The 12,226-nt window shown below is 43.7% G+C and overlaps 1 protein-coding gene across 12 annotated transcripts in view; it reads left to right on the top strand.

Moving 5' to 3' along the window:
- Megf11 (multiple EGF like domains 11) overlaps nucleotides 1-12,226 on the top strand; it is a 335,104-nt gene that overhangs the window by 318,147 nt on the left and 4,731 nt on the right. For 4 of the 12 annotated variants that reach the window (XM_076925760.1, XM_076925763.1, XM_076925761.1 and 1 more), the window contains 2 exons: nucleotides 136-192; nucleotides 5,225-5,431. In XM_076925760.1, the coding sequence (XP_076781875.1) occupies nucleotides 136-192; nucleotides 5,225-5,431 (264 nt within the window). Of the gene's footprint in view, nucleotides 1-135; nucleotides 193-5,224; nucleotides 5,449-6,045; nucleotides 7,703-12,226 lie in introns of those variants that run through there. The other 8 variants (XM_076925764.1, XM_076925766.1, XM_076925768.1 and 5 more) reach the window with 3 other exon arrangements.

The raw sequence follows: 12,226 nt of genomic DNA on the forward strand, positions 1-12,226 counted from the left end.
CTCAGAATTATCTAGAATAGATTGAATCTGGAATAGTGTTCTAGGAGCACACAACTATTTTCTTGCACGGGGAGGAGGAGACACCGGTGGTCTGGGAGCCTCACCCGGTATCGCTTTCCTTCTGTTTTTATGCAGGCACTTGTGGAATGGACAGACGTCAGAACACATACATTATGGACAAAGGCTTCAAAGGTAGAGTATCTAACCCTGATGTCCTGTTACACAGGGCTTAGCGAGGGATTACAGATTTGAGATGGCAAGGAATTCTGCCTGGGAGAAACTGCATATCCCAAGCCCCTTAAAAAAATTAAAGCTAAAAACATCACAGGACCCAGAGTCACTGGGTGGCTCTGCCCAGAAGAACAATCCTAATGAATTCATCTTTCCATTGCAGTTGCGCCTGCTTAGCAAACACTTGTGGGTTTGTTATAGATGCCAACTAAATGTCTTCAGAAATGTAGATCGTCATTATCCAACCAATTAGTATGAGGTAAATTGATTATAAACCTGAAATAAAGTCAATCTACCTGCCCCAGAGGCCTTCTGTCACTGTACTGACAAGGAACACCACCCCGCACCTGCTGCCTTTCTGGGGCACAAGTAATGCAAATGATACCCAGTGTTAATACTGTATGGCCCTCACTCTCAAGAGATCTCTGCGCCCAAGAGCAGGGAAGACAAGACAGATGTCTGCGCCACAGGAACGACATACAAGGTGGAGCATCCCTCTAGGAAGTCTACAGGTGAAGCCAAAAACAAAGCAGGTCCAGTCCCTGGATTAGGTCCTAGGTTTAAATGCTGGGACGTGTGAGCTAGGCAGGGAGCTTTGGAACCCTGTCACTTATTAACCTTGTACTTCCTAAGGTTGTTTCTTCCTCTGCAAGGTTGGGGTAATTATGCCTGTTGACTCATGCCTGTCTTTTTATCTAATAAGGTTACCTTGGGTGTCCAGTAAAGTCGGATGGGAAATGCTTTTGTATATTATAAAACTGGTACCAGTGTGATGTCTCTGGGAAATGTCTCAAAGGCTCAGTCAAATTGAAAGAGCAGTAATAAAAGTCAGCAAAGATCCCAACTGATATTCTTAATCCAGCTCTACAGCAGAATCTTCTGGCAAGTGTGTTCAAACTCAGATCTTTACACCCACAGCAGATTCTGCTGCAGTAGACGGAGCGGCCCTGCACTCCACAGTTGCAAGGAGTACCTCAGGATATCTTTATGCAATTTATTACCCAACTATCATTTGTCTAGACTCTCCCAGGTTTCGGTTCTGATCTTTCAGACCTAGCATGGTCATCTCCTAACCAAGCAGAGCAACTTGCGTCCAACCCTTGGGGAAATGGCTATCAGAAGTGGGATGAGCAAGACCCAGGTGGCAATGTGTTCTACAAGCAAGAGAATATCAAGGCTGAGTGACCATCAGCTTGGTTTAGGATAGGCAAGCCTCAGGAGACCTGGCTGAGGGGCCAGCCCACAAGCAGTAATCCCCTGGGGGCTTTATTATGGCAAGTTTCTGAGGTTCCGCCTTAAACCATCCGAATGGAGGGAGGCAAACACCATTTCGGTATGTGAGGTGGTCAACAGAAGAGCAATTGTACCACGTAGTCACTGTGACCCAAAGCCTCAGTTTCTTTCTCAGTGTGGAATGGGGACTAGCCAGCTCTTCCAGGGCTTTTGAGGCACTGTGAAGAAGTATGACTCAGTGGAGAACAGCCCAGACAGGCCCTGAGATTAGCACACAAGCACACCTCCCCTGTACACCCTGTCATCCTGTGCATGGTGTTTCGGGAAACCACTTTTAAACTCTAAACCATAAATGTAAAACAAAGCCAATGAAAGCCAGTCTCTGCCTTCATCATTGCATTCCTGTCTTATGGGATCATCTGAGTGCATGGGAGGCTCTAACAAGCAAGCAGCCAGATTCGTCACTGCCTCTAATCAGCTTTTAAATTAGAGAGAACTGTGTGGGCAAATGTACCATCAAGTGTTGGGAGCCAACATGACACAGTAAGAGTTCAAAGAGAGGCAAGTGAAATATTAGTGTAGAACTTTCCAGAAAAGCTTATAAAACACATGGAACAATCCTGCCTGGTGGCTGAATCCCCAAACATCTGGATCAGCTACTTCACGTCACCAATTTAAACTATTTCCTAGAGCAACAAAGGCAAGACCAAACTCAGCAGGACTAATTAAAGTGTCTAGATGGTTTCCAAACTGCGGGGGCTGGGGGTAGGGACGCAGAGAATGAGAAGATTTGGGTTCCAGTTCAACTGTATGGTGCTCACTAGACATGGCAGTATCTGTGGGGCGTGGTCTCTTCCTCTTTAAAAGGCACAGTTGTAACAGCACCACCTCTAAGGCCCCTTAGAACTCTGACGTTTTAAAAGCCCCAATTCAGGTAGCATCCACTCTTTTCTCTGTAACTGGGAACCCTGTCACCCTGGGAGGTTGGAGGAGACTGCTGACACAGCTAAGCACCTCCCTTCCCTCTTCAGCAATATGACTGTACAATAAACTGTCTCGTGTCCAGTTCCTTGTCTGTCGTGCTTTTCAAAGTGTGACAGAAAAAAATCCACTTCTCTCCACCTTCCGTCTGGGGACTCCAGAGCTGTGCTGTCACCCCCAGCCTGTGCTCCCTTGCCACCTCAGATCCATCTCCAAGTAATTTTGGGTTCTCAGACATTTAGAAGCCACTAACATCCTGAAAACCCCTCTTGTACCTGGCCAGTATTCTCCGGACTTCAGATCCTCTGTCCCATCCCTCCCCATATCCTCTCTCTCGCTGAAGAATGAGAACTTAACCCCAAGAACAGAAGCAGCAGGCCTCTTATTGACAGCAGTAGCTCAGAGGTGAGCAACAGATACTTAATGCCTGGGTTTCCACATATGTTTGATTAAACTGGGGCTTAAATTGACAGCAAGCCTTAATAGGCGCAGAACATTCCACAGAACAACTTTGGGACGTCATTTCCTCTCTAGTCTTGTGCTTCCTCAAAAAATAAGGACATTCATTTCAGAAACCCATTCAGACTGTGATAATATGCATGACTACATATGGTCCAGAGGAGGAAACAAGGAGAGTAAATGCAGGGGCACTTGGAGGACTGCAGGCTTCCCCTTTCTTTGCACAGTGCCCTGACAGGAAGGCACTGGAGTGGGCGTGGCTGTGAAGGGACGAGGAAGTACTCCAGCTCAGCTGGTTATTTGTCCCCACACCCTGCCCTCATAGCAGGCAGGTGGATGACTCAACAAGAGAAAAGCCTGGCTTCCTGAAGCTGAGATTTCCAGCTTGCCTTGCCCCACCTCCTCCAGTTCTCAGGAAAGATGGGATAATTCAGCACCCTTCACAACCACCACTCTCCATGGATTTTTCCATCCTGTCTTGGCCTGCAAACCTAGAGAAGACCCTTGGCCCTAGGCCTAGCTCCCTTCCCCAGCTCCAGCTTAGCCCAGGAAAGGGAGTACACAGAAACGGATAAAAGCTAACATTCAAAAGTTATTCAAATATTGAGAGCATCCCACTGTTTCACTTTCTAGTGAACACAGCTGGGTGAGGCTCTAAGGCTTTCCCAGCACTCTAAGTCAGTCATTCAGCTGGGTGAGGCTCTAAGGCTTTCCCACCACTCTAAGTCAGTCATTCAGCTTGAAGCTTAGCCTTTCCTCTCAGCAGGCCTTGGTGGTGTTAAGAAGGATGAACTGAAGCAGCTGTAAATCGCTTATACTGGGGTAACTAGATCTCCTAAGGGGGAAATCTTGATTGTCAGATAAGATAGTGGTTGAGTCCTAAGCACTAGACTAATAAATGGAGCTTTGGTTTCCTCATTTCTAAACAGTAATAGCAATCTCGTCCTACCCCGCCCCCAAAGGTGCTAAGTTTCTTTCTCTTTGGTTTGAGACAAAGTCTCACTATAAATAAAGCCCTGGCTATCCTGGCTGTGATCCCAGATGGCCTTAAACTAAGAGATTTGCTGGTTTTGCCTCCTAAATGATGCCTCCCAAATCACACCCAGCACCTGTTTCAAATAATCTGACTGGAATGAAGGCCGCTCATTCCAGTGCGACACAAAGTAAGCTGTCCCTCAGTTCCACGAGGGACGCAGTCACTGAGCCTCTCGAGTTTGGATCAACTATGTTGGGACTGACTGGGAGGTGCTCAGGCTTACATCACTCCCCTGCACTAAGGAAGAACTGAGAGGCAAACTAAGATAAATGGCTTGAGGCAAGTCACAATGCAGGACCCAGGCCGCCCTTTTCTATGTGGGTAGGCTTCTACCAGCAGAAGTAGAGCCTATTTACCTACCTTTCAGTCCTAGCTAGAACTGGCTGAGACTGCTTGTTATCTAGCAAGAATGATTTTTCCTGAGTCAGGTGCTACAAAGGTCAGTCTTATACCAACCAGACTGAAGCCAACCTCTCTTCCAACTTGTTAGCTAAACTGGGATGACAAGGGCTTTGCTACTGAAAGGCAGTGGGATCCTGAGGAGTTTACTTCCCCACTGGAAGTTTCAATTTCTTCATTAGCACTGAGGCGGGAGGAGTTAGTTACTGCTCTACCTGTGTCACAGCCTTCTGAACCTGAAGGAAACAGTTGAATGCACTTCTACACAAAACCAAGGAGCTGCGCCTGCTCCAACAAGAGCTACCTACGTTCAGAATAAATGCTCCTCACTGGATCTGCGGTAGGACAGACAGTCAGGGTGGCGTACATCACAGTTACTTCAGCCAACTGCACAGTCAGTGCCCCCTGAGTCACATGACTTTCACTCTTTAACATTTTCAGTAGAATCCCGAGCTGGGGCAGGGAGCTTAGATAACAGCAGCCTGCAGTGTAAACTGTGGTGGTTGTCTAGAAGATTCCCTAAGAATTTCACAGACATTTAGAAGTGAGAGGCCTCTTAGGTCACACTTGACTGTCAAGTGCCAGCCATTCAGGGTTATTTCCAGACACCTTGCCTGTCAGTGCCCCACAGTTAAGGGTCACAACTGTCAGATTAATTTATTGTTTTACCCAGGCAAGTCCTAGAGTGCGCAGACAGATCATCACCCTCAATGGGAAGGAGAGTAGCAACTGAAGGAGGGAGTTCCTGCTTCTCTGTGACTCCAAGTCACTAAGGGACCTTCTTCCCCAGGAGAGCTTCTGTCACAAAGTTGACTGATGTCTGTTTCTGGTATTTAAATGAATCCTATGTCTTGCTTGTCCTAAGAAACTTTTCTTGCCTTGCAGATTACATGAAAGAATCTGTGTGCAGTTCTAGTACTTGCTCCTTGAACAGCAGTGAAAACCCTTACGCAACAATTAAGGACCCACCCATCCTCACCTGCAAGCTTCCAGAAAGCAGTTATGTAGAAATGAAGTCACCTGTGCACATGGCGGCTCCATACACAGATGTGCCATCCTTGTCGACATCTAATAAAAATATATATGAAGTTGGTAGGTGTCTCACATAACTTAGCAAAACCAGGGCAACAGTGCAGCATCTCAAGTGAAAAAAAAAAAAAGCCCTCCTCCACTCACTCTATCTCCATAACACACCCTTCTGTTTGGCTGCATTTGAAGGAACCTGAGGAGAAACTCTGTCCCAGGACTGCCCTTCCCTCTAATGCAGGAAACCAAAATCTTGTGCCACCCTGCTTACAAGTCACAACTGATAAGCAGTAGAAGCAGTGAGGGTGGAGAACCACAACACCTCTACTGTTAATTCAAATCCAAAGTTGAAAAGGAAAACAATCAGAACAGCCATTTACAAGTTTCTAAATCACTTTCTTACATCTCCCCCAGTTTCAATTACGATCCTAGATGCACTCATAAGACTCACACCTGTCTTCAACCTCTCGTTGCTGAGCTGAGACTGGGATTCTGACAGTACACTCTTAGGTTTTTCCATCTCTTGACCAAGCCTCCATCCAAATCCTCCTGCATTTATTTGTCAGATGTATACATACACCCACAGTTCTCCCCAACAAGTTGAATAGAACTTTCTTCCCTCCCACCAAGGCAACAAGGCTACTCTGTTCTCTGAACTCACTCTTCACTGTATTCCTTAGAGCCCACAGTCAGTGTGGTCCAAGAAGGCCGAGGTCATACCTCCAGCTACATCCAGAGTCCATACGACCTACCTAGGAACAGCCATATTCCTGGTCACTATGACCTCCTCCCAGTAAGACAGAGCCCTGCCCATGGGCCCTCCCAGGACAAGCAGTAAGAGGGACAAGCTTGTCTCTTAGTGTGCTTTGCTGACTATTTTCTGACTCTGAAAGAAGACAATCCGTGACTTGAATATCAGTACAGATTTGCCTTGAGCTGTGTGTGATTAGTTCCTTCACCTGGATTGAAAGAAGCACTTCCAAACGGGACCGGGGTAACTTCAAGAAAGTCTGTTCACAAGGCAAGTCCTGCCGACCTTCAGCACTAAATGCCCTGGATATGATTTTCAGGACATTTAAGATGCCACTATTCATCAACATCAGCTAAAAGATACGTATTTCATATTCTGAAACAATGCTTAAGAAGCATGTAGCTTAGGTTCTGCAGAAAAGAAAATTGGGAAGGGCAGGGGCACTTTAAAGTGCCTGAAATGCATACCTGCTATTGACTGTTGCTGTCCTCAACATCTGTTTCAGTATCTAAGGGAACTGGTATGTTGACATGAACTGTTCTAATATTAATCGTAAAGTCTGTGTTCATATAGGTATGGCCCATCAAATTTTAACAGCCACAATCAGAGTTTAAAATATAGCCTAGTTCTTTAATAAAGACAGGTTCACTTTCTTCTGCCCTATCAGTGATAGCGGGCAAACAGAAAGGGAGAAAAAGTAATTGTTTCAAAAGAGGAGCAGTTGCATTCACTCTAGAATGATTTCCATGCCAGCCTTCCCAGTCCTAGCCTGGCTGCATTGCACTGGTTCACCTGACACCCGAGTCACTCTGTGTGCAGCAAAGAGCTAGGATGCTGTTTTAAGAAAGTGGTCACAGGGCTAGGACTGTAGCTCAGTGGGAGAAACCTGCTGAGCAAGGGCCTGGGGTAGATCACCACATCGGAAAGTGGCACAGTCTTCTTCTAAGAATGAAGTTTCCCCACCAACATCTAATTGGGTCACTCAAGTTACTTAGTCAGAGTTCCCTGACTTGTTTATGAGCGGTTCTTCAAGTACAGTGCCTGATGTAGTGTGGAACCTCAAGTTGTAGACGTTACACAAGGCGGGCATGGCAAGCTTGTGGTGCTTAGCAGTTGTAGAAGTTACACAAGGCGGGCATGGCAAGCTTGTGGTGCTTAGCGTCCATGATGCTTTTGATGCAACTAAATGAAATAAATGTAAAACAAAAACAAAAAAACCCCATAAAAGCCCACTGACTGAGATGGGCAGATATGTATCACATTGGTTGGTGCTTTCAGTCTCCTGTTTAGAGAAAGAAGTCCATGACTTCCACTGCACAGGTAACAGCAGGAGAAACAAGGCTTGGGCAATTCTGAATGGCCAATCCCCAAGTCCTATAGGCCCTCTCCACAAGAATTAAGAACAGAAAGGGCAACCTGGAAGTTAATGGTCACCTCTGTGCCATTCCAGGTTCTTAAGAGGAATGAGTCTAGAGCCAGTAAAAATGACCCAGAAAGGGTTCACAGAAGACGGACTAGAAGACCAAGACCGTAAAGCTAGATACTGCTACGGGAAGTGGGGATGATAGCCTTAGTTTGAGTAATAATCAGCAAAAAGAAAGAAAATAAATATATGAGCAAATCTCTTTGCTCATTTCACTTGAGGCGTAAGCCAGTGTTAGCATTAGAGGAACACATTCGTGAATGCTGCATGCGTGCATGGAAGCGGGGGATCGGCAATAGCCAACTTTCCCAAAAGCCTTATCAAAATAGAAACATTAGATTGGTAGACCTAAGTTAATATTTCTCCAACATAAGTATAAAGAAACATAGTTAAGAGACTCACCTCAGTACTTCAGGGCCACGCGTGCTCTATTATCTTTGTGAAGCAAAGATGAAGAAGCATGGCAAAGTCCAACCAGCAAGGAGAAATGGTGTCTCATTCCCAGGCTTTACCTTCTTCCTTTATCCTGCATGTACAATAACTGCTTCCTGGCAAACTGCAATCATGCAAATTCCAAGTCTCACTTCTCTCTTGCCAACTGCACTCTGCACAAAGCATCCAGCAAGAGGCGGGATGGCTAGAGCATCAAGTCAAGAGAAGCTGGCGGCACTCTTGTTGAGTCACGTGCCCTCTCCGGGCTCCTTTATTACCCACACATGAAAGAAGAGAGACACAGAGTGGGAGCAGTGCTCTAACAGCTCTCCAAGTGTAGCACTCTGCCACATTTCAGGTAACATAGTCAGTCAGGCAATACAGAGAAGGGATTAAGTATGGTGACAGCAGCAGCCTTCACATAGCTAAGAGTTAGCACTAGGACATTTCCGTCACGCAGAGCAACTGTTAGGAGCTTCTGTCTAACAATCACAAACAGGTTTGCGGTCAGCCTCAACATGTGCGCTGTGCATTCTATAGACGATTTGGAAGGATCTGTTCAATTATTTTTCAAAATGAAAATTTCAATCCAGTAAATTAATATGTATACAAGTCGACGAAAACACAGTTATTGTACAATAGTGTGAGAGACTGTGAAATGGCAATACTTTTTTAAACCACAGATTTGTAATATATTTGTTCACTGTGCAGAGGATGGACCTTATACAAAATAAAATGGTTTCTCACACTAACGTTACAAGAATGCCTACTGTCGTGCTGCACACTGAAAAATCTATACATTTTATGTTTAAGATGGTACTAACCTACATTTGGTATGGTTACTTTAAACAGCTGGAAGAATGAAAATTACCACAATAGATGTTTGAAAAATGAAGCAAAATGTTATTTTTGAAGTAACAAATGGGATTTCCTTAACTCATGTTAAGTATTTTAAAATCCCATTCACCCCAGTATTAGGTTTCTGTTTTTCCAAGGATGTGTACTCAAATGTAACTACTACAGCTTATGTTACCCTCCAATGGCACAAAGGGCAAGTGTAAAACCTACCCAATTTACATAAATCCAGTGAATAGCTTTTAACCAATAGATTGTAGCATATGTGTCCGCTTTAGGACATTTTAAACCAAATCTTCAGACATAGCTGGGTTTAAAATATAAGGGGCGGGGGAAACAATAGGATAGTCATGATTCACAACTATAATCCCAGCACTTGGGAGGCTGAAGCAGGAGGACTGCCAAGAGTTCCAGGCCAGCCAGGGCTACAATGGGAGACCCTGTCTCAAAACAAACAAACAAACAAACAAACAATGAAGGCCAGGTATGGTACCATGTACTCTTGAAATCCCATTATTCAGGAGACTCAGGCAGGAGAGTTTCAAGTTGAAGCAGCTTGGACTACGTGGTGAGTTCAAGAGTAGCCAAGGCTAGGAGATTTTATTTAAAAAAACATAAAAGGCAGCAGGATTATTTTTTAAGAAAACACACACAGAGCTCAGTCAGTGACAGAACACTGGCCGAGCATGAAGCCCTGGGTTCAGTTCCCAGCATCACAGAAACTTAGAAGAGAATACAGACGCCAAGAAATCATATACTGGTTTGGCAAGATGATGACCTGAGTTCAATGCCCAGGACCCATAAGGTGTAAGGTACAAGTTGTTCTCTAATTCTCACACACACACACATACACACACACACACACACACACACACACACTCCAAACAAATAAATATAAATAAATTTTAAAATAACTTCTGAAATGAATTCATTAAGTTTAATTTGCTCTTCAGACTTTCAGAGGTGTATATACATCATCTTCACACTAAGTCAACTCAAAATATGCCAACTTGTCGGTTCACAAGACTTATGTGATTGTCAAATTAAATGGCTAGAAATGTTAGTTCTGCAGCAGAACACTTATTTAAAATGTGTGAGACTCCCAAGTTCAGACACCAGTACCATCACCACCACCACCACCTTGTCCACCGCACAACACACGTACATACACATAAAGTTATTTCAATTTAGTATAATGTTTAACCAAGAATGATATATTTTTGCTACTCAGAAGTGTCATTCAGAAGGGACAATTAACAGGTAATTCTCTAGGGCTGGAGGTTGACGCATTTAGTGAACAAAGGGTAAAGTTATACTCTGTGAGTCTCTGAATATTACTAGTACCGTAAATAACAGTCAAGAACCAATGGCTGCAGGTGGTCCCCTTAGCACCCACACATTCTATTAGCCACTCACCTACTGAGAAAGAAGACACAAGAGTTCATCTGATCAGTGCAATGGATGGCTACATGGGAGTTCGTTATGTTATTTGTGCTTTGTAAAGTTTTATGTCTCTATTTATAGAATTATATAACTATAATTCTGTTGTTTTAATATAGAATAGTTAGTTCTCAGAATATAAACATGACAAAATATATTTCCTCCCTGTGAATCTTACAGTATGATTGATTACAAAGGGGCAGAAATGAAGGGAGGTTGTAGGGCACTGATTATGCAGTTTCTTCTTGGACTTTACAGAGCACTGAACAGTGGTCCAAACCAACCCCACACAGGTTGAAGCGCTGTTCTTGACTTCAGTTGCCAGATTCCCTCTTCATTCTAGCACCAGCCACCTCAACAACTGTCTTCCTATCAAACTGTCTACCCTACAGCCCTGGGTAAGAGGAAGAATGGGAACCAGAGGTCTTACATAGTACTGTTATTTATGTATCCACTTTAATGTTTAAAAACAGAAACAAAAATAGTTAACTAAGGACCCTACCTACTTCCTCCAGAGCTGGTTTCACATAACAGTCAGCCTATAAAACAGTTTCTGGGGTTAGCGTGATGCCTCAGTGATAAAGGACCTTGCCGCACGGCAGATAAGACATGATGGAAGGGAAGAGCCAACTCCCTCAGGTTGTTCTCTGACCTCCAACCACGTACTGTGCCATGCCCCATCCCACACCCAATAAATAAAAGTAATACTTTTTTTTCAAATGAAATAGTGTTGCTTCTTAAATTGTCCCGTGCAGGCAGGTGCAGGGGAGTGAGGTGACTGCATGCCTGGATCTGTGTTTCTGTAACATTTTTGAACCCAAATGATGAAAGGATTTGGCACAGAGGCTGGTACAGTGGGCAGCAATTTTTTAAAGAGATGAAAAAGAGCCACACCACTTCCTCAGAGGGTCTGTGAAAATGTCTGAGTGACTAGAGCTCGTCAGTAAGGGAATGGATGCAAAAAAGCAGGGTATTTCCTCAGTGAGATGAGGTAAGGGGATCTGGGAGTCTATGGTTTGAGGAAAGGTTAGGTTCTGCAAACTCAAAAATATAAAAGGAATGTTGCTGGCAGTACTGGTACTAGCTAGTATTGATCAAGAACAGTTAATAGCCAATACATACAACATTTTATGCTCACACCTGTTAACTACCAAGCCTGTGCCTAATAAACGGTAAGAAAAGGAATTCAAATAAATTTAATGATTAGATCATATCAATAGCCCCAAAATATCATTTAATTATGTGCATACACATAATAACATTAACCCACACATTGGAGAACATTTTGTTTGTTCTATTGAGGGGCGGGATACACAGAGACCTGACCTCCTGACCCTCCTTGCTTCTATCGCCCAAGTGCTATGTGCCATTACACCTAGCTTAGTCACTAGTACCAGCTAGCTGGGTAGGGGCCTATGAAAGAGATAAATTATTAAAAAGTACGCAAGTTGTTTTTACAAGTTCTCTTCTAGAATGTAAGCCAAGTGCAGAGGCCCATAACTGCAATCCCAAAACTGCAGAGGTGAAGACAGGAGTATCACGAGTTCAAGACCAGCCTCAGCTACATGAGATCTTACCTTATAAAACAAACAAAAACCAGATTATTTTTAAACAATAAAAAACATAAGACAAAGAGTTCTCAATTTATAATTGACTCAGCAGCTGATCAAATGTTTCTCCCTTCCTTCACAGTTGATATTTTCCTGACACGTTGACATTTTTCAAATGTCCTTAAACCGTCCAACTTATTTAATGAGAATTAACATGGCGCTAAATGACTTTATCAAGTTACTATGTTAAGACCAAATACTTTTTAAAAGTATTTACCTGATATTTTACTAATTTCTTAAATTTAATATGTGAGTTAGAATTTTTAATTTGATTTTAATACCTACACATGACCCAGAAATGACCCAGTTCAGTCATATCACTTTGAAGGGTATCAAAGAATCAAGGATAC

This window comes from Arvicanthis niloticus, chromosome 26 (assembly GCF_011762505.2).
Source record: "Arvicanthis niloticus isolate mArvNil1 chromosome 26, mArvNil1.pat.X, whole genome shotgun sequence".
In the NCBI taxonomy this organism is placed as follows: domain Eukaryota; kingdom Metazoa; phylum Chordata; class Mammalia; order Rodentia; family Muridae; genus Arvicanthis; species Arvicanthis niloticus.